The 24,152-nt window shown below is 47.4% G+C and overlaps 1 protein-coding gene across 1 annotated transcript in view; it reads right to left on the bottom strand.

Moving 5' to 3' along the window:
- Positions 1-7,200: 7,200 nt before the first annotated feature.
- Positions 7,201-24,152, bottom strand: part of LOC123724063 (protein MTSS 1) — a 38,041-nt gene continuing 21,089 nt past the window's right edge. The window contains exons 7-11 of the mRNA XM_045719319.1: positions 17,610-17,711; positions 15,391-15,675; positions 14,167-14,469; positions 11,811-11,976; positions 7,201-8,251 (exon numbers count right to left, since the gene is read on the bottom strand). Of these exons, the coding sequence (XP_045575275.1) occupies positions 7,659-8,251; positions 11,811-11,976; positions 14,167-14,469; positions 15,391-15,675; positions 17,610-17,711 (1,449 nt within the window). The 3' untranslated portion in view covers positions 7,201-7,658. The remainder of the gene's footprint in view (positions 8,252-11,810; positions 11,977-14,166; positions 14,470-15,390; positions 15,676-17,609; positions 17,712-24,152) is intronic.

The raw sequence follows: 24,152 nt of genomic DNA, 5'->3' as shown, positions 1-24,152 counted from the left end.
CGTCTCTCCTTCCAGTTCTCTGCTGCCAATGACTGGAACGAACTACAAAAATCTCTGAAGCTGGAGACTCATATCTCCCTCACTAGCTTTAAGCACCAGCTGTCAGAGCAGCTCACAGATCACTGCACCTGTACACTATTTCTACTTTGCACTTTCTTCCACTACAAATCTACCATTCCAGTGTTTTACTTGCTATATTGTATTTACTTTGCCACCATCGCCTTTTTTTGCCTTTACCTCCCTTATCTCACCTCATTTGCTCACATTGTATATAGACTTATTTTTCTACTGTATTATTGACTGTATGTTTGTTTTACTCCATGTGTAACTCTGTGTTGTTGTATATGTCGAACTGCTTTGCTTTATCTTGGCCAGGTCGCAGTTGTAAATGAGAACTTGTTCTCAACTTGCCTACCTGGTTAAATAAAGGTAAAATAAAAATAAATAAATAAATATATGCATAGTCACTTTAATCATACCCACATCTACATACTACCTCAATCAGCCTGACTAACCGGTGTCTGTATATAGCCTTGCTACTCTTATTTTCAAATGTATTTTTACTCTTGTTTTATTTCTTTACTTACCTTCACACACACACACACACCTTTTTCTCGCACTATCGGTTAGAGCCTGTAAGGAAGCATTTCACTGTAAGGTCTACAGCTGTTGTATTCGGCGCACGTGACAAGTAAACTTTGATTTGATTTGATCTGGGATGCACCCTTTGAAAACAGGCTTCAGATGAGGGAGAGACCTAGTGGTTAGAGCGTTGAACTAGTAACCGAAAGGTTGCAAGATCGAATCCCGGAGCTGAGAAAGTACAAATCTGTCGTTCTGCCTCTGAACAAGACAGTTAACCACTGTTCCCTAGTAGACCGTCATTGAATATAAGAATTTGTTCTTAACTGACTTGCCTAGTAAATAAAATAAATGACAGTCAACAGACACCAATTGGAAAGTTCTTGTGTTTTTATTTACCATTTGTAGCACTAGGATCCCGACTTCTCAAAAAGCTGACCCTGGTCAGGGTCGACTCCTTTACTTCCTGAATTGACTGAATTGAAATGGCATTGACCCCCAACCCTCCCGTTCAGATTGGTCCCTTCAGGTTCAACACAACATAAACACCAGTCCTCAAGCCTCTTTACAGAATGATCTTGTTGTTGGTTGTGTCCCAGTAATTTCTGTCCCAGTAATTTGTGTCCCAGTAATCTGTGTCCCAGTAATTTGTGTCCCAGTAATCTGTGTCCCAGTAATATGTGACCCAATAATCTGTGTCCCAGTAATCTGTGACCCAATAATCTGTGTCCCAGTAATCTGTGTCCCAGTAATTTGTGTCCCAGTAACCTGTGTCCCAGTAATTTGTTTCTCAGTAATTTGTGTCCCAGTAATCTGTGTCCCAGTAATTTGTGTCCCAGTAATTTGTGTCCCAGTAATCTGTGTCCCAGTAATTTGTGTCCCAGTAATCTGTGTCCCAGTAATCTGTGTCCCAGTAATCTGTGTCCCAGTAATCTGTGTCCCAGTAATCTGTGTCTCAGTAATTTGTGTCCCAGTAATTTGTGTCCCAGTAATCTGTGTCCCAGTAATTTGTGTCCCAGTAATCTGTGTCCCAGTAATTTGTGTCCCAGTAATCTGTGTCCCAGTAATTTGTGTCCCAGTAATCTGTGTCCCAGTAATCTGTGTCTCAGTAATTTGTGTCCCAGTAATCTGTGTCTCAGTAATTTGTGTCCCAGTAATCTGTGTCCCAGTAATCTGTGTCCCAGTAATCTGAAGCGGCCATTACACTACATTTTCTGATCTGTACAGTAATCATGAATAGTTTGTCCGTGTTCTGGAGATATTCAATTACATATGAGGCAGTTTGGTTCTTTGAAAAGCAAGCAAAGAGCTTCATCTATAGATGTACATAGAGAAGAGAAGTACTGAAGGTGAGGCCAGAAGAGTAGTGGAACAGAGAAACCAGAAGAGGAACAGAGAAACCAGTATAGTAGTGGAACAGAGAAACCAGTATAGTAGTGGAACAGAGAAACCAGTATAGTAGTGGAACAGAGAAACCAGTAGAGTAGAGGAACAGAAAAACCAGTATAGTAGTGGAACAGAGAAACCAGTATAGTAGAGGAACAGAGAAACCAGTATAGTAGTGGAACAGAGAAACCAGTATAGTAGTGGAACAGAGAAACCAGTATAGTAGTGGAACAGAGAACCCAGTACAGTAGCGGAACAGAGAAACCAGTATTGCAGTGGAACAGAGAAACCAGTATAGTAGTGGAACAGAGAACCCAGGACAGTAGTGGAACAGAGAAACCAGTATAGTAGTGGAACAGAGAAACCAGTATTGTAGTGGAACAGAGAAACCAGTATAGTAGTGGAACAGAGAAACCAGTATAGTAGTGGAACAGAGAAACCAGTATAGTAGTGGAACAGAGAAACCAGTATGAACAAAAACCAGTATAGTAGTGGAACAGAGAACCCAGGACAGTAGTGGAACAGAGAAACCAGTATAGTAGTGGAACAGAGAAACCAGTATAGTAGTGGAACAGAGAAACCAGTATAGTAGTGGAACAGAGAAACCAGTATAGTAGTGGAACAGAGAAACCAGTATAGTAGAGGTCTGTTCCGAGTACAGCGACAGAACCGGATCTGTTCCGAGTACAGCGACAGAACCGGGTCTGTTCCGAGTACAGCGACAGAACCGGGTCTGTTCCGAGTACAGCGACAGAACCGGGTCTGTTCCGAGTACAGCGACAGAACCGGGTCTGTTCCGAGTACAGCGACAGAACCGGGTCTGTTCTGAGTACAGCGAGTACACAAATAGAGAAATAAAGAACTGAAGAGGGACTAAATGAATAGAAATGTATTCCTGGTCTGCTCTGTCTCGTTAATACAGTATTTACACTTGATTACATATTGATTTGTTTAGTGCACTATATGGGGAAGAGGATGCCATTTGGGATGCACCCTAGGTTTCCATCTGCTGCTACGGCTCAGCGCTTCAACTGAAATCCACTTGAAGCAGGAATTTAAAAGTTGTTGATTTACAATGAATTATCACGAGGGAGTACACTGCATGGATACTTGATATGAAATGCTTTACACTGTGAGCCTGTTGTAAGATAGTTATGCCTTCTTCTTCTTCTTCGTGGTCGGAGGAATAAGCAGCGTAACTTTTACAGAGGTCAGGCTTTAATCACGCGTCTCTGATCAGTAATGTCAAGGACAGAAAACACAAAATCACAAACCTAATAATAATAACATTATAATAATAACATGACATAATGAAACGCGACCTTTATTTGTCTTGTAGTCAAAACCATTCCGACCGTGTACACCGTTCACGCCCCCCATCATAAAGGTCCCTTTGTTATAGTGTTATTGTCTGTACTGGTGAATAATGACACTTTTATCACTTCCATCATGACACACATCTGAATTGTGGAAATGTACAGTATAATGTAAAAGTAAGTTGTTACCAAGAGATTATTGATTAACTGGCTAAACACATGCTATTAAAAACAGTTGAAACACTGAGCATAACATAAACCCTGCTACAACAGCTATTGTGTACAGTAGATCTGAAAATATGACATTGAAACATGAAATGGGTTTACATACCACACAGCTTGGTGCCCCTGATAGTTGTGTCACTAAGATGCCACAATCTTCACAATATAACAGTCCTTTCAATAGCTTCAAATCATTTGGCACCTTGGAACTGAGGAGGGGAGGAACGGGGGTGGGAGGACTAGAGTCAACAGAACTGAGGAGGGGAGGAACGGGGGTGGGAGGACTAGAGTCAACAGAACTGAGGAGGGGAGGAACGGGGGTGGGAGGACTAGAGTCAACAGAACTGAGGGGAGGAATGGGGGTGGGAGGACTAGAGTCAACAGAACTGAGGAGGGGAGGAACGGGGGTGGGAGGACTAGAGTCAACAGAACTGAGGGGAGGAATGGGGGTGGGAGGACTAGAGTCAACAGAACTGAGGAGGGGAGGAACGGGGGTGGAGGACTAGAGTCAACAGAACTGAAGGGAGGAATGGGGGTGGGAGGACTAGAGTCAACAGAACTGAGGAGGGGAGGAACGGGGGTGGGAGGACTAGAGTCAACAAGACTGATGAGGAGAGGAACGAGGGTGGGAGGACTAGAGTCAACAGAACTGAGGAGGGGAGGAATGGGGGTGGGAGGACTAGAGTCAACAGAACTGAGGAGGGGAGGAACGGGGGTGGGAGGACTAGAGTCAACAGAACTGAGGAGGGGAGGAATGGGGGTGGGAGGACTTGAGTCAACAGAACTGAGGAGGGAGGAACGGGGGTGGGAGGACTAGAGTCAATAGAACTGAGGAGGGGAGGAACTGGGGTGGGAGGACTAGAGTCAATAGAACTGAGGAGGGGAGGAATGGGGGTGGGAGGACTAGAGTCAACAAGACTGATGAGGAGAGGACCGAGGGTGGGAGGACTAGAGTCAACAGAACTGAGGAGGGGAGGAATGGGGGTGGGAGGACTAGAGTTAACAGAACTGAGGAGGGGAGGAACGGGGGTGGGAGGACTAGAGTCAACAGAACTGAGGAGGGGAGGAATGGGGGTGGGAGGACTAGAGTCAACAGAACTGAGGAGGGGAGGAACGGGGGTGGGAGGACTAGAGTCAACAGAACTGAGGAGGGGAGGAATGGGGGTGGGAGGACTAGAGTCAACAGAACTGAGGAGGGGAGGAACGGGGGTGGGAGGACTAGAGTCAACAGAACTGAGGGGAGGAATGGGGGTGGGAGGACTAGAGTCAACAGAACTGAGGAGGGGAGGAACGGGGGTGGGAGGACTAGAGTCAACAGAACTGAGGGGAGGAATGGGGGTGGGAGGACTAGAGTCAATAGAACTGAGGAGGGGAGGAACGGGGTGGGAGGACTAGAGTCAACAGAACTGAGGGGAGGAATGGGGGTGGGAGGACTAGAGTCAATAGAACTGAGGAGGGGAGGAACGGGGTGGAGGACTAGAGTCAACAGAACTGAAGGGGAGGAATGGGGGTGGGAGGACTAGAGTCAACAGAACTGAGGAGGGGAGGAATGGGGGTGGGAGGACTAGAGTCAACAAGACTGATGAGGAGAGGAACGAGGGTGGGAGGACTAGAGTCAACAGAACTGAGGAGGGGAGGAATGGGGGTGGGAGGACTAGAGTCAACAGAACTGAGGAGGGGAGGAACGGGGGTGGGAGGACTAGAGTCAACAGAACTGAGGAGGGGAGGAATGGGGGTGGGAGGACTTGAGTCAACAGAACTGAGGAGGGAGGAACGGGGGTGGGAGGACTAGAGTCAATAGAACTGAGGAGGGGAGGAACTGGGGTGGGAGGACTAGAGTCAATAGAACTGAGGAGGGGAGGAATGGGGGTGGGAGGACTAGAGTCAACAAGACTGATGAGGAGAGGACCGAGGGTGGGAGGACTAGAGTCAACAGAACTGAGGAGGGGAGGAATGGGGGTGGGAGGACTAGAGTTAACAGAACTGAGGAGGGGAGGAACGGGGGTGGGAGGACTAGAGTCAACAGAACTGAGGGGAGGAATGGGGGTGGGAGGACTAGAGTCAACAGAACTGAGGAGGGGAGGAACGGGGGTGGGAGGACTAGAGTCAACAGAACTGAGGGGAGGAATGGGGGTGGGAGGACTAGAGTCAATAGAACTGAGGAGGGGAGGAACGGGGGTGGGAGGACTAGAGTCAACAGAACTGAGGGGAGGAATGGGGGTGGGAGGACTAGAGTCAACAGAACTGAGGAGGGGAGGAATGGGGGTGGGAGGACTAGAGTCAACAAGACTGATGAGGAGAGGAACGAGGGTGGGAGGACTAGAGTCAACAGAACTGAGGAGGGGAGGAATGGGGTGGGAGGACTAGAGTCAACAGAACTGAGGAGGGGAGGAACGGGGGTGGGAGGACTAGAGTCAACAGAACTGAGGAGGGGAGGAATGGGGGTGGGAGGACTTGAGTCAACAGAACTGAGGAGGGGAGGAACGGGGGTGGGAGGACTAGAGTCAATAGAACTGAGGAGGGGAGGAACGGGGGTGGGAGGACTAGAGTCAATAGAACTGAGGAGGGGAGGAATGGGGGTGGGAGGACTAGAGTCAACAGAACTGAGGAGGGGATGAACGGGGGTGGGAGGACTAGAGTCAGCAAAACTGAGGAGGGGAGGAACGGGGGTGGAAGGACTAGAGTCAATAGAACTGAGGAGGGGAGGAACGGGGGTGGGAGGACTAGAGTCAACAGAACTGAGGAGGGGAGGAATGGGGGTGGGAGGACTAGAGTCAACAGAACTGAGGAGGGGAGGAACGGGGGTGGGAGGACTAGAGTCAACAGAACTGAGGAGGGGAGGAATGGGGGTGGGAGGACTAGAGTCAACAGAACTGAGGAGGGGAGGAATGGGGGTGGGAGGACTAGAGTCAACAGAACTGAGGGGAGGAATGGGGGTGGGAGGACTAGAGTCAACAGAACTGAGGAGGGGAGGAATGGGGGTGGGAGGACTAGAGTCAACAGAACTGAGGAGGGGAGGAACGGGGGTGGGAGGACTAGAGTCAACAGAACTGAGGGGAGGAATGGGGGTGGGAGGACTAGAGTCAACAGAACTGAGGAGGGGAGGAATGGGGGTGGGAGGACTAGAGTCAACAGAACTGAGGAGGGGAGGAATGGGGGTGGGAGGACTAGAGTCAACAGAACTGAGGGGAGGAATGGGGGTGGGAGGACTAGAGTCAACAGAACTGAGGAGGGGAGGAATGGGGGTGGGAGGACTAGAGTCAACAGAACTGAGGGGAGGAATGGGGGTGGGAGGACTAGAGTCAACAGAACAGAGGAGGGGAGGAATGGGGGTGGGAGGACTAGAGTCAACAGAACTGAGGAGGGGAGGAATGGGGGTGGGAGGACTAGAGTCAACAGAACTGAGGAGGGGAGGAACGGGGGTGGGAGGACTAGAGTCAACAGAACTGAGGAGGGGAGGAATGGGGGTGGGAGGACTAGAGTCAACAGAACTGAGGAGGGGAGGAACGGGGGTGGGAGGACTAGAGTCAACAGAACTGAGGAGGGGAGGAATGGGGGTGGGAGGACTAGAGTCAACAGAACTGAGGAGGGGAGGAATGGGGGTGGAAGGACTAGAGTCAACAGAACTGAGGAGGGGAGGAACGGGGGTGGGAGGACTAGAGTCAACAGAACTGAGGAGGGGAGGAATGGGGGTGGGAGGACTAGAGTCAATAGAACTGAGGAGGGGAGGAACGGGGGTGGGAGGACTAGAGTCAACAAAACTGAGGAGGGGAGGAACGGGAGGTGGGAGGACTAGAGTCAACAGAACAGGGCCCCAGGAAGCAACAAAGATAAAAATACCATGCATAATTATTTCCATATTCAGAACTAAAAGAGAACATAATTAACACAAGTCTGTGCTGCTCCACTGTCTGTCCAACAAGAGAGCAGCTTCTGCACCGTCTGAGACGACGTGTAGAGCTCTGTCTGTCACCACACACAGCATCACTTGGAATGGACATGACTTCTGTCCTGTTTGTCCTGTCAATGGGCAGGCGGTAGGCTAGCTAGGTACAGCTAGGCAGGATACCCTCCTCTGATGCTGCATGGTGCCACGGTGGCTCTCCTCTTATACGATGCGCGGTGCTGAGCGATCGTTGGTATTGGTCCTCTTCAGCTTGACCCCTCTCTGGATAACCAGCAGCATGTTTCCCCCTGACCATCCATAACCTCCCCATCCTCCAGGGACCCCCCCTCGCCCTGACACTGGACCCCAGGCTGGTGAGGGGCCAGGGGAGGGTTGGTGGTTGCTTGACCACTCCAGAACGCCAGGGGAAGTACACCCAGCTCCCCCTCCTCTCCCTGGGCTGGAGACTCAGGGCTCTGGGCCTCCTCTGGTTCCTCCGCCCCTACTCCTGGTCCTCCAGGAACCCCCAGGCCCCCAGGGAATCCTCCCCCAACTAGGCCAGGCACGGTGGGGATCTTGACTGGGATGACGGGGGTTCGGATGGGGATGGGGCCGGTGGTCCCACGGCGGGCCGAGGGCTTGGTGGAGGGCGTGCGGCGGATGGTGGCGACCCCAGGGGTCATGATGACGGAGCCGGCTGTAGAAGGTAGGCCGGCGGTGGACGCTGGTCTCTTGGACTGGAACAACCTACGGTAGGACTGGCTGATGTCACTGTTACGGGGGATGGTGGATGATTTGTCAAACTCCTGCTGGTCAAACTCCTGGTCCCCTCCCATGGAGAAATAGTCGTAGTCTGACACTGGAATAAACAGAGAGGGAGAGATAGAGGGAGAGATAGAGAGAGAGAGGGAGAGGGAGAGATAGAGAGTAATAGAGAGAAAGGGAGAGACATGTTAGGACATTATTTATTATTATTTTGTATTTATTTATTATGGATCCCAATTAGTTCCTGTCAAGACAGAAGCTACTCTTCCTGGGGTTTATTATGGATCTCCATTAGTTCCTGCCAAGGCAGCAGCTACTCTTCCTGGGGTTTATTATGGATCCCCATTAGTTCCTGCCAAGGCAGCAGCTACTCTTCCTGGGGTTTATTATGGATCCCCATTAGTTCCTGCCAAGGCAGCAGCTACTCTTCCTGGGGTTTATTATGGATCCCCATTAGTTCCTGCCAAGGCAGCAGCTACTCTTCCTGGGGTTTATTATGGATCCCCATTAGTTCCTGCCAAGGCAGCAGCTACTCTTCCTGGGGTTTATTATGGATCCCCATTAGTTCCTGTCAAGGCAGCAGCTACTCTTCCTGGGGTTTATTACGGATCCCCATTAGTTCCTGTCAAGACAGCAGCTACTCTTCCTGGGGTTTATTATGGATCCCCATTAGTTCCTGTCAAGACAGAAGCTACTCTTCCTGGGGTTTATTATGGATCCCCATTAGTTCCTGCCAAGGCAGCAGCTACTCTTCCTGGGGTTTATTATGGATCCCCATTAGTTCCTGTCAAGACAGCAGCTACTCTTCCTGGGGTTTATTATGGATCCCCATTAGTTCCTGTCAAGGCAGCAGCTACTCTTCCTGGGGTTTATTATGGATCCCCATTAGTTCCTGTCAAGACAGCAGCTACTCTTCCTGGGGTTTATTATGGATCCCCATTAGTTCCAGTCAAGACAGAAGCTACTCTTCCTGGGGTTTATTATGGATCCCCATTAGTTCCTGCCAAGACAGCAGCTACTCTTCCTGGGGTTTATTATGGATCCCCATTAGTTCCTGCCAAGGCAGCAGCTACTCTTCCTGGGTTTATTATGGATCCCCATTAGTTCCTGCCAAGACAGCAGCTACTCTTCCTGGGGTTTATTATGGATCCCCATTAGTTCCTGCCAAGGCAGCAGCTACTCTTCCTGGGGTTTATTATGGATCCCCATTAGTTCCTGTCAAGACAGCAGCTACTCTTCCTGGGGTTTATTATGGATCCCCATTAGTTCCTGTCAAGGCAGCAGCTACTATTCCTGGGGTTTATTATGGATCCCCATTAGTTCCTGTCAAGACAGAAGCTACTCTTCCTGGGGTTTATTATGGATCCCCATTAGTTCCTGTCAAGACAGAAGTTACTCTTCCTGGGGTTTATTATGGATCCCCATTAGTTCCTGTCAAGACAGAAGTTACTCTTCCTGGGGTTTATTATGGATCCCCATTAGTTCCTGTCAAGACAGAAGTTACTCTTCCTGGGGTCCAAACTAATTAAGACAAAAACTAAAATAAAACAAAACAGCACAATAAGTCTACCTTAAAAATATTGAATAAGATGTCCGTACGGGAGTTGTCCGTATGGGGAGTTGCAGCGATGGGACAAGACTGTAACTACCAATTGGATACCACAAAATTGGGGAGAAAAAGTGATTCAAAAATAAATAAAAATGAAATAAAATAAAATGTTTACCTTGGACTATCAAAAACAAAAAGAACATCACAAGCTTGCAGATTCTATAGCTACTACCACGATGGAGGGAGGATGATTACTAACTTCCTGTTGATGACATTGGACTTCCGGCTTCTTCTGTGAGGATTTAAGAGGTGGCGCCACCTACTGTACGTATTGTATAAGGTTGTAGAAGAGTAGAAATCAGACTGTAGCGGCCTATGTATAGCTAATGCAGATAACATTACTTGGCAAAGGAGGCTGAAAAGGGGGGAGTTGGAGTTTACCCTCCACTATCTGTGGTCACAGTTCAAAAGGATGACATCCAATGAAATGGCTATGGATTCCTAAAGTTTAGCAATGCAAGATATTCACATTGCAACATTGACTTTTATTTAACTAGGCAAGTCAGTTAAGAACAAATTCTTATTTTCAATGACGGCCTAGGAAAAAAGCAGCTCAAACATAGAACATGTAAGAATGAACTAAAGCCATGGAATTTTACCGTGCAAATATACCGTGCTTTATAGGGAAATAATGCCCTCTAGAATGCCCTTCAAGCCAATCACAAACAGGTATTCAACAATGCCATGGTATAAATATCTATATTACATCCCTATATTACATCCCTATATTACATATCTACATTACATATCTACATTACATATCTTTTTATTTTTATTTAACCTTTATTTAACTAGGCAAGTCAGTTAAGAACAAATTATTTGCTGATAGGTGTATAAAATCGAGCACACAGTCCATAGACAACCATTGGCAGTAGAATGGCCTTACCGAAGAGCTTAGTGAATTTCAACGTGGCACTGTCATAGGATGCTACCTTTCCAACAAGTCAGTTCGTCAAATTTCTGCCCTGCTAGAGCTGCCCTGGTCAACTGTAAGTGCTGTTATTCTGATGTGGAAACATCTAGGAGCAACAACGGCTCAGTCGCGAAGTGGTAGGCCACATAACCTCACAGAATGGGACCCCCGAGTGCTGAAGCGCGTAAAAATCGTCTATCCTCAATTGCAACACTCCCTATTGAGTTCCAAACTGCCTCTGGAAGCAACTTCAGCACAATAACTGTTCGTCGGGAGCTTCATGAAATTAGTTTCTATGGCCGAGCAGCCGCACACAAGCCTAAGATCACCATGCGCAATGCCAAGCGTCGGCTGGAGTGGTGTAAAGCTCACCGCCATCGGACTCTGGAGCAGTGGAAACACATTCTCTGGCAGTCTGACGGATGAATCTGGGTTTGGCGGATGCCAGGAGAACGCTACCTGCCCAAATGCATAATGCCAACTGTAAAGTTTGGTGGAGGAGGAATAATGTTCTGTGGTTGTTTTTCATGGTTCGGGCTAGGCCCCTTAGTTCGGGGTGACGGGAAATCTTAACTCTACAGCATACAATGACATTCTAGACAATTCTGTGCTTCCAACATTGTGGCAACAGTTTGGGGAAGGGCCTTTCCTGTTTCAGCATGACAATGCCCGCGTGCACAAAGCGAGGTCCATACAGAAAGGGCTTGTCAAGATTGGTGTGGAAGAACTTGACTGGCCTGCACAGAGCCCTGACCACCTTTTGGACGAATTGGAACGCCGACTGCGGGCCAGGCCTAATCGCCCAACATCAGTGCCCGACCTCACTAATGCTCTTGGGGCTGAATGGAAGCAAGTCCCCGCAGCAATGTTCCAACATCTAGTGGAAAGCCTTCCCAGAAGACTGGAGGCTGTTATAGCAGCAAGGGGGGAGGGGGAACTCCATATTATTGCCCATGATTTTGGAAAGAGATTGATCAACGAGCAGATGTCCACATACTTTTGGTCATTTAGTGTACCTATATCCTATTTTTACCAGACACTTATCTGACATATTTACACAGAAGGATATGGCGCTACAAGTCATGCATGCCTTTGCATATTTTCTCAGTGTGTGTGTGTGTGTGTGTTAACCTTGTGAGGGTATGGTGTCCTCTGAACAGCATGGGGTGGTACTCTGGGTACTGTAGCCACTAGAACAGTGTAGAGAGTCCCTACTGGAACGCTGTGTCTGTGAGTCCAGCTGTAGACCTCTGGACAGGGCCAGGGCCAGCTCCTCATGGGCCTCCATCTCACACACCTGAACACACACACACACACACACACACACACACACACACACACACACACACCCCCACCACACACACACACACACACACACACACACACACACACACACACACACACACACACACACTGGGTTAGAAAACGTAATCCTTCTTTGTGCAGCATGAAGATAAAACAATCAATATAAACTGGGTGGTTTGAGCCCTGAATTCTGATTGGCTGTATACCACGGGTATGTTAGTTTTACTGCTCTAATGACGTTGGTAACCAGTTTATAATCATCGTGCCTAAGAACAGCCCTTTGCCGTGGTATATTGGCCACCTCCTCTGGCCTTATTTCTTAATTATAAACTGGTTGGTTTGAACCCTGAATGCGGATTGGCTGACAGCCGAGGTTTATCAGACCGTATACCATTGGTACGACAAAACATTTGTTTTTCCTGCTCTAATTACGTTGATAACCAGTTTATAATAGCAATAAGGCACCTCTGGGGTTTGTGGTGTATGGCCAATATACCACGGCTAAGGGCTGTGTCCAGGCACTCCGCGTTGCGTCGTGCATAAGAACAGAGCTTAGCTGTGGTATAGTGGCCATATACCACAAACCCCCAAGGTACCTTATTACCTAAATATATCACAGACATTGAATCACACAATGGACAGATGCACACACACACACACCACACACACACAGTCAAACTAGACATTTCAAGAAAAATTGTGTGACTTGCTTCAGACATTTGTATAAAATATAGATTAACCTGTCTGGGCTAGGGGCAGTATTTTCACAGCCGGATGAAAAACGTACCCAAATTAAACTGGTTACTACTCTGGGCCAGAAACTAGAATATGGATAGAAAACACTCTGAAGTTTCTAAAACTGTTTGAATGATGTCTGTGAGTATAACAGAACTCATATGGCAGGCAAAAAACCTGAGAAAAATCCAACCAGGAAGTGGAAAATCTGATGCATGTAGTCTTTTTAAGTCATTGTCTATCTAACACACAGTGACTTAGGGTTCATTTTGCACTTCCTAAGGCTTCCACTAGATGTCAACAGTCTTTAGAAAGTTGTTTGAGGCTTCTATGGTGAACAGAGAGCGAACAAAGGAAGTTGGAAGTTGTTGACTCGGGAAAGGACATGACTTCATTGGCGCGCATTCACGTGAGAGTTAGCTGTGTTCCATAACGTTTTTCAAGACATTGGAATCGTCCGGTTGGAATATTATTGAAGCTCTAAGTTAAAAAGGCCCTAAAGATTGATGCTATACAACATGTTTGAACGAACGTAAATATAACTTTTTTTGACTTTTCGTCATGACATTTTGGCCGCGCTTCCTACATTTGGAGTAGCTTACTGAACGCGCAAAACAACAAGGAGGTATTTGGACATAAATTATGGACTTTATCGAACAAAACAACATTTATTGTGGACCTGGGATTCCTGGAAGTGCCTTCTGATGAAGATCATCAAAGGTAAGTGAATATTTCTAATGCTATTTATGATTTCAGATGACTCCAAAATGGCGGGTATCTGTATTGCTTGATGTCTTGTATTCAGATTATTGCAAAGTGTGCTTTCCTCGTGAAGCTTTCTTGAAATCTGTCACAGTGGTTGCATAAAGGAGATGTTCATCTATAATTCTTTGAATAACAGTTTAATATTTTATCAACGTTTATGATGAGTATTTTCGTAAATTGTTGTGCTGTCCACCGGCAGTATTGGAGGCAAAATATTTTCTGAACATCACGCGCCAATGTAAAATGCTGTTTTTGGATATAAATATGAACTTTATCGAACAAAACATACATGTATTGTCTAACATTGAGTCCTAGGAGTGTCATCTGATGAAGATCGTCAAAGGTTAGTGCATAATTTTAGCTGAATTTATGGTTTTTGTGACCTCTCTCCTGCTTGGAAAATGGCTGTGTTTTTTTGTGTGTTTTCACTGTCCTAACATAATCTAACTTTATGCTTTCACCCTAAAGCCTTTTTGAAATCGGACAACGTGGTTACATCAAGGAGAAGTGTATCTTTAAAATGGTGTAAAATAGTCGGATGTTTGAGAACTTTGAATTATGACATTTTGTTGTTTTGAATTTGGCGCCCTGATATTTCACTGGCTGTTGAATAGTGTGAACTGTGGGTGGGACGGTAGCGTCCCAGGCAGCCCTGAGAAGTTAAAGCATGTGTCCAGCTGACCTTGGGTGGTGAAGGTAATGGTAGACTCCTGCCCCCTGGTGCTGGGATGACTCCAGCAGGTAGTAGTAGACTCCTGCCCCCTGGTGCTGGGATGACTCCAGCAGGTAGTGGTAGGCTCCTGCCCCCTGGGGCTGGGATGACTCCAGCAGGAGGTGGTAGACTCCTGCCCCCTGGTGCTGGGATGACTCCAGCAGGTAGTGGTAGTGGGACATAGCTGGTGTCTGCTGGTACAGGATCCTTGTCCTTCCTCCTTCTAAGGGTGTTCACCATGGGCTGGTCATAGGGTCCTGGCTTAGCCCAGTCCTACAAGATACAGAAACATAGCTGAGTTCACCTCCTCTACCCAGTCCTACAGGATACAGAAACATAGCTGAGTTCACCTCCTCTACCCAGTCCTACAGGATACAGAAACATAGCTGAGTTCACCTCCTCTACCCAGTCCTACAGGATACAGATACATAGCTGAGTTCACCTCCTCTACCCAGTCCTACAGGATACAGAAACATAGCTGAGTTCACCTCCTCTACCCAGTCCTACAGGATACAGAAACATAGCTGAGTTCACCTCCTCTACCCAGTCCTACAGGATACAGAAACATAGCTGAGTTCACCTCCTCTACCCAGTCCTACAGGATACAGAAACATAGCTGAGTTCACCTCCTCTACCCAGTCCTACAGGATACAGATACATAGCTGAGTTCACCTCTTATACCCAGTCCTACAGGATACAGATACATAGCTGAGTTCACCTCCTCTACCCAGTCCTACAGGATACAGAAACATAGCTGAGTTCACCTCCTCTACCCAGTCCTACAGGATACAGAAACATAGCTGAGTTCACCTCCTCTACCCAGTCCTACAGGATACAGAAACATAGCTGAGTTCACCTCCTCTACCCAGTCCTACAGGATACAGAAACATAGCTGAGTTCACCTCCTCCACACAGAGCTTGGTATCCCTAGCTATGTTCTTTAATCATGGGCCTCTGAAGATCCTGAACTATTATCACGATCTTCAAATACATCTTCTCCAGGAACACATCTGAAATCTACCAATGAAAGGTGTAGAAGATGATGTAGTATATGGTCCTACAGTCATCCAACAGTCATTTATCAATCTGACTGTAACATAATAATAACGTCCTAATAATTCAGAGGGTCCTACGTACTGACAGATGTTGATGTTTTAGGACATGATGATGAGGAGGACTGAACCAACAACCAACCTTCCAACTGGGGACTTTAGAGGTGGGGACCATGTTAGGCCCCAGGGTGCAGTAATGAGGGTAGTCAGGTAGCAGGGCCGAGCCCGGCCTGGACCACGACTGGGACGGACAGGAGGAGGAGGTGATGGAGGAGGAATGGGAGGAGGGAGGGAAGAGGGGGTAGGACCCCACCAGGCCTGAGCCCCCTCCCGTCAGGTAGGACCCCCCCTGGCCTGAGCCCCCTCCCGTCAGGTATGAAGAGTCTGAATGATGGTGATCCCCGTAGTGGTCATACCCGTTAAACAACTGAGCATGAGCAGGGGAACGGAATGACACAAACAAACAAACAAACAAACAAACATGAAAACACAAAATTGGAGAAATTGGTCAAATGATAAAAACCAACACAACAGGGTCAGGATAATAAACCAACACAATAGGGTCAGGATAATAAACCAACACAATAGGGTCAGGATAATAAACCAACACAACAGGGTCAGGATAATAAACCAACACAACAGGGTCAGGATAATAAACCAACACAACAGGGTCAGGATAATAAACCAACACAACAGGGTCAGGATAATAAACCAACACAACAGGGTCAGGATAATAAATCAACACAATAGGGTCAGGATAATAAATCAACACAATAGGGTCAGGATAATAAACCAACACAACAGGGTCAGGATAATAAACCAACACAATAGGGTCAGGATAATAAATCAACACAATAGGGTCAGGATAATAAACCAACACAACAGGGTCAGGATAATAAACCAACACAATAGGGTCAGGATAATAAATCAACACAATAGGGTCAGGATAATAAACCAACACAATAGGGTCAGGATAATAAACCAACACAATAGGGTCAGGATAATAAACCAACACAATAGGGTCAGGATAATAAACCAACACAATAGGGTCAGGATAATAAACCAATACAACAGGGTCAGGATAATAAACCAACACAACAGGGTCAGGATAATAAACCAACACAACAGGGTCAGGATAATAAACCAACACAACAGGGTCAGGATAATAAACCAACACAACAGGGTCAGGATAATAAACCAACACAACAGGGTCAGGATAATAAACCAACACAACAGGGTCAGGATAATAAACCAACACAACAGGGTCAGGATAATAAACCAACACAATCAGAAATGAAATACAAGTAACTCAACATTTCTGAAGAACAAATAAACAAAGGAGTAAAGTAAGAAAATGAATCCTGATTGACAAACCAGACTCCGGTTCTGAATTCTGAAATGTATGTGAATGACCATGATGACCCATGAGGCTAGATACGTAACAGCAGAGATCAGAGACAGGTGGAAGGAAGCTATGGGTGGAACACCTGGGTGGGTAGAGGGTTGTGGAGAGGGTGGAACACCTGGGTGGGTAGAGGGATGTGGAGAGGGTGGAACACCTGGGTGGGTAGAGGGTTGTGGAGAGGGTAGAACACCTGGGTGGGTAGAGGGATGTGGAGAGGGTGGAACACCTGGGTGGGTAGAGGGATGTGGAGAGGGTGGAACACCTGGGTGGGTAGAGGGATGTAGAGAGGGTGGAACACCTGGGTGGGTAGAGGGATGTGGAGAGGGTGGAACACCTGGGTAGGTAGAGGGATGTGGAGAGGGTGGAACACCTGGGTGGGTAGAGGGATGTGGAGAGGGTGGAACACCTGGGTGGGTAGAGGGTTGTGGAGAGGGTGGAACACCTGGGTGGGTAGAGGGATGTGGAGAGGGTGGAACACCTGGGTGGGTAGAGGGATGTGGAGAGGGTGGAACACCTGGGTGGGTAGAGGGATGTGGAGAGGGTGGAACACCTGGGTGGGTAGAGGGATGTGGAGAGGGTGGAACACCTGGGTGGGTAGAGGGATGTGGAGAGGGTGGACCACCTGGGTGGGTAGAGGGTTGTGGAGAGGGTGGAACACCTGGGTGGGTAGAGGGATGTGGAGAGGGTGGAACACCTGGGTGGGTAGAGGGTTGTGGAGAGGGTGGAACACCTGGGTGGGTAGAGGGATGTGGAGAGGGTGGACCACCTGGGTGGGTAGAGGGATGTGGAGAGGGTGGAACACCTGGGTGGGTAGAGGGATGTGGAGAGGGTGGACACTATGGTTCCTGTGAGGAGACTCAGACTAAGGGCTACAGCAAGGGGACGAAGGGTAGGGTATCTATCATGGGAGGGCAGGGGTTCTTCCTCTCAAAGGAGGGATGGAGGGAGTATTTCACCTTGTCAACTGCAGCCAGAGGCCCTCCAGAGGTGGGAGAGCTGCACTCACTGACTGACTGGCAGGTCTCAGAGGCCTCAGACGAGCCAGAGCTGGAGCAAGGCTGGAGGAGCAGCAGGTTGGGTGGAGGCAGACACACACAGACACGAAAGAGGACGAGCACAAGACGCACAAGACGGGAGCAGAGAGTTTTGGTGTAAAAAAAGAGAGGAGTTTGAGTTCAGTGGAGGGTTAAAAGATGACCGGATATGAACATACACACAGTCACACACAGTCACAGACAGTCACACACAGTCACACACAGTCACAGACAGTCACAGACAGTCACACACAGTCACACACAGTCACACACAGTCACACAGTCACACACAGTCACAGACAGTCACAGACAGTCACACACAGTCACAGACAGTCACACACAGTCACACACAGTCACACACAGTCACACACAGTCACACACAGTCACAGACAGGCAAACACAGTCACACAGTCAAACACAGTCACACAGTCAAACACAGTCACACACAGTCACACACAGTCACACACATCAAGACAGTCACAGTCACACAGTCAAACACAGTCACACAGTCAAACACAGTCACACACAGTCACACACAGTACACACAGTCACACAGGAATAGAACACATAAAGGAGAGGAAGACGTGTAGCGTAGCCATCACATAAAGAGAGAACAGCAGGAAGACGTTAGAAGGCATCAATCAGTCAGTGAGCTGCAGCAGCACCTTTAAAAACAATAGTTCAAAGGCTGCCAGCAGTAAAGTTAGCACTGAGATTCAGGGTGAAATTAGCTGAAGTGAAACAAAGCAGAGAGGTGAGTCAGATAGAATCATTTAGCATTAACTGTCCTTGTGGACAGCACAGGGAGAAGCAGATAGACAGTCTGGTACTAAGCATCATGGTTAAAGAGTTTAAAGCTAGCCACAGAAAGCCCAGTAGTAGTATTCTCCTGGTGGAGTTGTGGTGCGGAAGCATTAGTGGTCGTCACTCTGAGACCTTATTCAGTACAGTCACCTAACAGAGGAAGGAACTCTACTCTAGACTGATAGTGACCTAACAGAGGAAGGAGGAACTCTACTCTAGACTGACAGTCACCTAACAGAGGAAGGAGGACTCTACTCTAGACTGACAGTCACCTAACAGAGGAAGGAGGAACTCTACTCTAGACTGACAGTCACCTAACAGAGGAAGGAGGACCTCTACTCTAGACTGACAGTCACCTAACAGAGGAAGGAGGAACTCTACTCTAGACTGACAGTGACCTAACAGAGGAAGGAGGAACTCTACTCTAGACTGACAGTCACCTAACAGAGGAAGGAACTCTACTCTAGACTGACAGTGACCTAACAGAGGAAGGAGGAACTCTACTCTAGACTGACAGTCACCTAACAGAGGAAGAGGAACTCTACTCTAGACTGACAGTGTCCTAACAGAGGAAGGAGGAACTCTACTCTAGACTGACAGTGACCTAACAGAGGAAGGAACTCTACTCTAGACTGACAGTCACCTAACAGAGGAAGGAGGAACTCTACTCTAGACTGACAGTGTCCTAACAGAGGAAGGAACTCTACTCTAGACTGACAGTGACCTAACAGAGGAAGGAACTCTACTCTAGACTGACAGTCACCTAACAGAGGAAGGAGGAACTCTACTCTAGACTGACAGTGACCTAACAGAGGAAGGAGGAACTCTACTCTAGACTGACAGTGACCTAACAGAGGAAGGAGGAACTCTACTCTAGACTGACAGTCACCTAACAGAGGAAGGAACTCTACTCTAGACTGACAGTGACCTAACAGAGGAAGGAGGAACTCTACTCTAGACTGACAGTCACCTAACAGAGGAAGGAGGAACTCTACTCTAGACTGACAGTGACCTAACAGAGGAAGGAACTCTACTCTAGACTGACAGTCACCTAACAGAGGAAGGAGGAACTCTACTCTAGACTGACAGTGACCTAACAGAGGAAGGAACTCTACTCTAGACTGACAGTCACCTAACAGAGGAAGGAGGAACTCTACTCTAGACTGACAGTGACCTAACAGAGGAAGGAACTCTACTCTAGACTGACAGTGACCTAACAGAGGAAGGAGGAACTCTACTCTAGACTGACAGTAACCTAACAGAGGAAGGAGGAACTCTACTCTAGACTGACAGTGACCTAACAGAGGAAGGAGGAACTCTACTCTAGACTGACAGTCACCTAACAGAGGAAGGAACTCTACTCTAGACTGACAGTGACCTAACAGAGGAAGGAACTCTACTCTAGACTGACAGTCACCTAACAGAGGAAGGAACTCTACTCTAGACTGACAGTGACCTAACAGAGGAAGGAACTCTACTCTAGACTGACAGTGACCTAACAGAGGAAGGAACTCTACTCTAGACTGACAGTGACCTAACAGAGGAAGGAGGAACTCTACTCTAGACTGACAGTGACCTAACAGAGGAAGGAGGAACTCTACTCTAGACTGACAGTGACCTAACAGAGGAAGGAACTCTACTCTAGACTGACAGTGACCTAACAGAGGAAGGAACTCTACTCTAGACTGACAGTGACCTAACAGAGGAAGGAACTCTACTCTAGACTGACAGTGACCTAACAGAGGAAGGAGGAACTCTACTCTAGACTGACAGTCACCTAACAGAGGAAGGACGAACTCTACTCTAGACTGACAGTGACCTAACAGAGGAAGGAGGAACTCTACTCTAGACTGACAGTGACCTAACAGAGGAAGGAACTCTACTCTAGACTGACAGTGACCTAACAGAGGAAGGAACTCTACTCTAGACTGACAGTGTCCTAACAGAGGAAGGAACTCTACTCTAGACTGACAGTGACCTAACAGAGGAAGGAACTCTACTCTAGACTGACAGTCACCTAACAGAGGAAGGAACTCTACTCTAGACTGACAGTGACCTAACAGAGGAAGGAGGAACTCTACTCTAGACTGACAGTGACCTAACAGAGGAAGGAACTCTACTCTAGACTGACAGTGACCTAACAGAGGAAGGAACTCTACTCTAGACTGACAGTCACCTAACAGAGGAAGGAACTCTACTCTAGACTGACAGTGACCTAACAGAGGAAGGAGGAACTCTACTCTAGACTGACAGTCACCTAACAGAGGAAGGAACTCTACTCTAGACTGACAGTCACCTAACAGAGGAAGGAACTCTACTATAGACTGACAGTCACCTAACAGAGGAAGGAGGAACTCTACTCTCGACTGACAGTCACCTAACAGAGGAAGGAACTCTACTCTAGACTGACAGTGACCTAACAGAGGAAGGAACTCTACTCTAGACTGACAGTCACCTAACAGAGGAAGGAACTCTACTCTAGACTGACAGTCACCTAACAGAGGAAGGAACTCTACTCTAGACTGACAGTGACCTAACAGAGGAAGGAGGAACTCTACTCTAGACTGACAGTCACCTAACAGAGGAAGGAACTCTACTCTAGACTGACAGTCACCTAACAGAGGAAGGAGGAACTCTACTCTAGACTGACAGTGACCTAACAGAGGAAGGAACTCTACTCTAGACTGACAGTGACCTAACAGAGGAAGGAACTCTACTCTAGACTGACAGTGACCTAACAGAGGAAGGAGGAACTCTACTCTAGACTGACAGTGACCTAACAGAGGAAGGAACTCTACTCTAGACTGACAGTCACCTAACAGAGGAAGGAACTCTACTCTAGACTGACAGTCACCTAACAGAGGAAGGAACTCTACTCTAGACTGACAGTGACCTAACAGAGGAAGGAGGAACTCTACTCTAGACTGACAGTGACCTAACAGAGGAAGGAACTCTACTCTAGACTGACAGTCACCTAACAGAGGAAGGAGGAACTCTACTCTAGACTGACAGTTACCTAACAGAGGAAGGAACTCTACTCTAGACTGACAGTGACCTAACAGAGGAAGGAGGAACTCTACTCTAGACTGACAGTGACCTAACAGAGGAAGGAGGAACTCTACTCTAGACTGACAGTCACCTAACAGAGGAAGAAGGAACTCTACTCTAGACTGACAGTGACCTAACAGAGGAAGGAACTCTACTCTAGACTGACAGTGACCTAACAGAGGAAGGAACTCTACTCTAGACTGACAGTGACCTAACAGAGGAAGGAGGAACTCTACTCTAGACTGACAGTGACCTAACAGAGGAAGGAGGAACTCTACTCTAGACTGACAGTCACCTAACAGAGGAAGGAACTCTACTCTAGACTGACAGTGACCTAACAGAGGAAGGAACTCTACTCTAGACTGACAGTGACCTAACAGAGGAAGGAACTCTACTCTAGACTGACAGTGACCTAACAGAGGAAGGAGGAACTCTACTCTAGACTGACAGTCACCTAACAGAGGAAGGAGGAACTCTACTCTAGACTGACAGTCACCTAACAGAGGAAGGAACTCTACTCTAGACTGACAGTGACCTAACAGAGGAAGGAGGAACTCTACTCTAGACTGACAGTGACCTAACAGAGGAAGGAACTCTACTCTAGACTGACAGTGACCTAACAGAGGAAGGAACTCTACTCTAGACTGACAGTGACCTAACAGAGGAAGGAGGAACTCTACTCTAGACTGACAGTCACCTAACAGAGGAAGGACGAACTCTACTCTAGACTGACAGTGACCTAACAGAGGAAGGAGGAACTCTACTCTAGACTGACAGTGATCTAACAGAGGAAGGAACTCTACTCTAGACTGACAGTGACCTAACAGAGGAAGGAACTCTACTCTAGACTGACAGTGTCCTAACAGAGGAAGGAACTCTACTCTAGACTGACAGTCACCTAACAGAGGAAGGAACTCTACTATAGACTGACAGTCACCTAACAGAGGAAGGAGGAACTCTACTCTCGACTGACAGTCACCTAACAGAGGAAGGAACTCTACTCTAGACTGACAGTGACCTAACAGAGGAAGGAACTCTACTCTAGACTGACAGTCACCTAACAGAGGAAGGAACTCTACTCTAGACTGACAGTCACCTAACAGAGGAAGGAACTCTACTCTAGACTGACAGTGACCTAACAGAGGAAGGAGGAACTCTACTCTAGACTGACAGTCACCTAACAGAGGAAGGAACTCTACTCTAGACTGACAGTAACCTAACAGAGGAAGGAACTCTACTCTAGACTGACAGTGACCTAACAGAGGAAGGAGGAACTCTACTCTAGACTGACAGTCACCTAACAGAGGAAGGAACTCTACTCTAGACTGACAGTGACCTAACAGAGGAAGGAGGAACTCTACTCTAGACTGACAGTGACCTAACAGAGGAAGGAACTCTACTCTAGACTGACAGTGACCTAACAGAGGAAGGAACTCTACTCTAGACTGACAGTCACCTAACAGAGGAAGGAGGAACTCTACTCTAGACTGACAGTGACCTAACAGAGGAAGGAACTCTACTCTAGACTGACAGTGACCTAACAGAGGAAGGAGGAACTCTACTATAGACTGACAGTCACCTAACAGAGGAAGGAGGAACTCTACTCTAGACTGACAGTCACCTAACAGAGGAAGGAACTCTACTCTAGACTGACAGTGACCTAACAGAGGAAGGAACTCTACTCTAGACTGACAGTCACCTAACAGAGGAAGGAACTCTACTCTAGACTGACAGTCACCTAACAGAGGAAGGAACTCTACTCTAGACTGACAGTGACCTAACAGAGGAAGGAGGAACTCTACTCTAGACTGACAGTGACCTAATAGAGGAAGGAACTCTACTCTAGACTGACAGTCACCTAACAGAGGAAGGAGGAACTCTACTCTAGACTGACAGTTACCTAACAGAGGAAGGAACTCTACTCTAGACTGACAGTGACCTAACAGAGGAAGGAGGAACTCTACTCTAGACTGACAGTCACCTAACAGAGGAAGGAACTCTACTCTAGACTGACAGTGACCTAACAGAGGAAGGAACTCTACTCTAGACTGACAGTAACCTAACAGAGGAAGGAACTCTACTCTAGACTGACAGTGACCTAACAGAGGAAGGAGGAACTCTACTCTAGACTGACAGTGACCTAACAGAGGAAGGAACTCTACTCTAGACTGACAGTGACCTAACAGAGGAAGGAGGAACTCTACTCTAGACTGACAGTGACCTAACAGAGGAAGGAACTCTACTCTAGACTGACAGTGACCTAACAGAGGAAGGAGAACTCTACTCTAGACTGACAGTCACCTAACAGAGGAAGGAGGAACTCTACTCTAGACTGACAGTGACCTAACAGAGGAAGGAACTCTACTCTAGACTGACAGTGACCTAACAGAGGAAGGAGGAACTCTACTATAGACTGACAGTCACCTAACAGAGGAAGGAGGAACTCTACTCTAGACTGACAGTCACCTAACAGAGGAAGGAACTCTACTCTAGACTGACAGTGACCTAACAGAGGAAGGAACTCTACTCTAGACTGACAGTCACCTAACAGAGGAAGGAACTCTACTCTAGACTGACAGTCACCTAACAGAGGAAGGAACTCTACTCTAGACT

This window comes from Salmo salar, chromosome ssa05, assembly GCF_905237065.1.
Source record: "Salmo salar chromosome ssa05, Ssal_v3.1, whole genome shotgun sequence".
In the NCBI taxonomy this organism is placed as follows: domain Eukaryota; kingdom Metazoa; phylum Chordata; class Actinopteri; order Salmoniformes; family Salmonidae; genus Salmo; species Salmo salar.
Note: the sequence above shows the minus strand (reverse complement) of the source record. Positions and strands in the feature narration are given on the sequence as shown.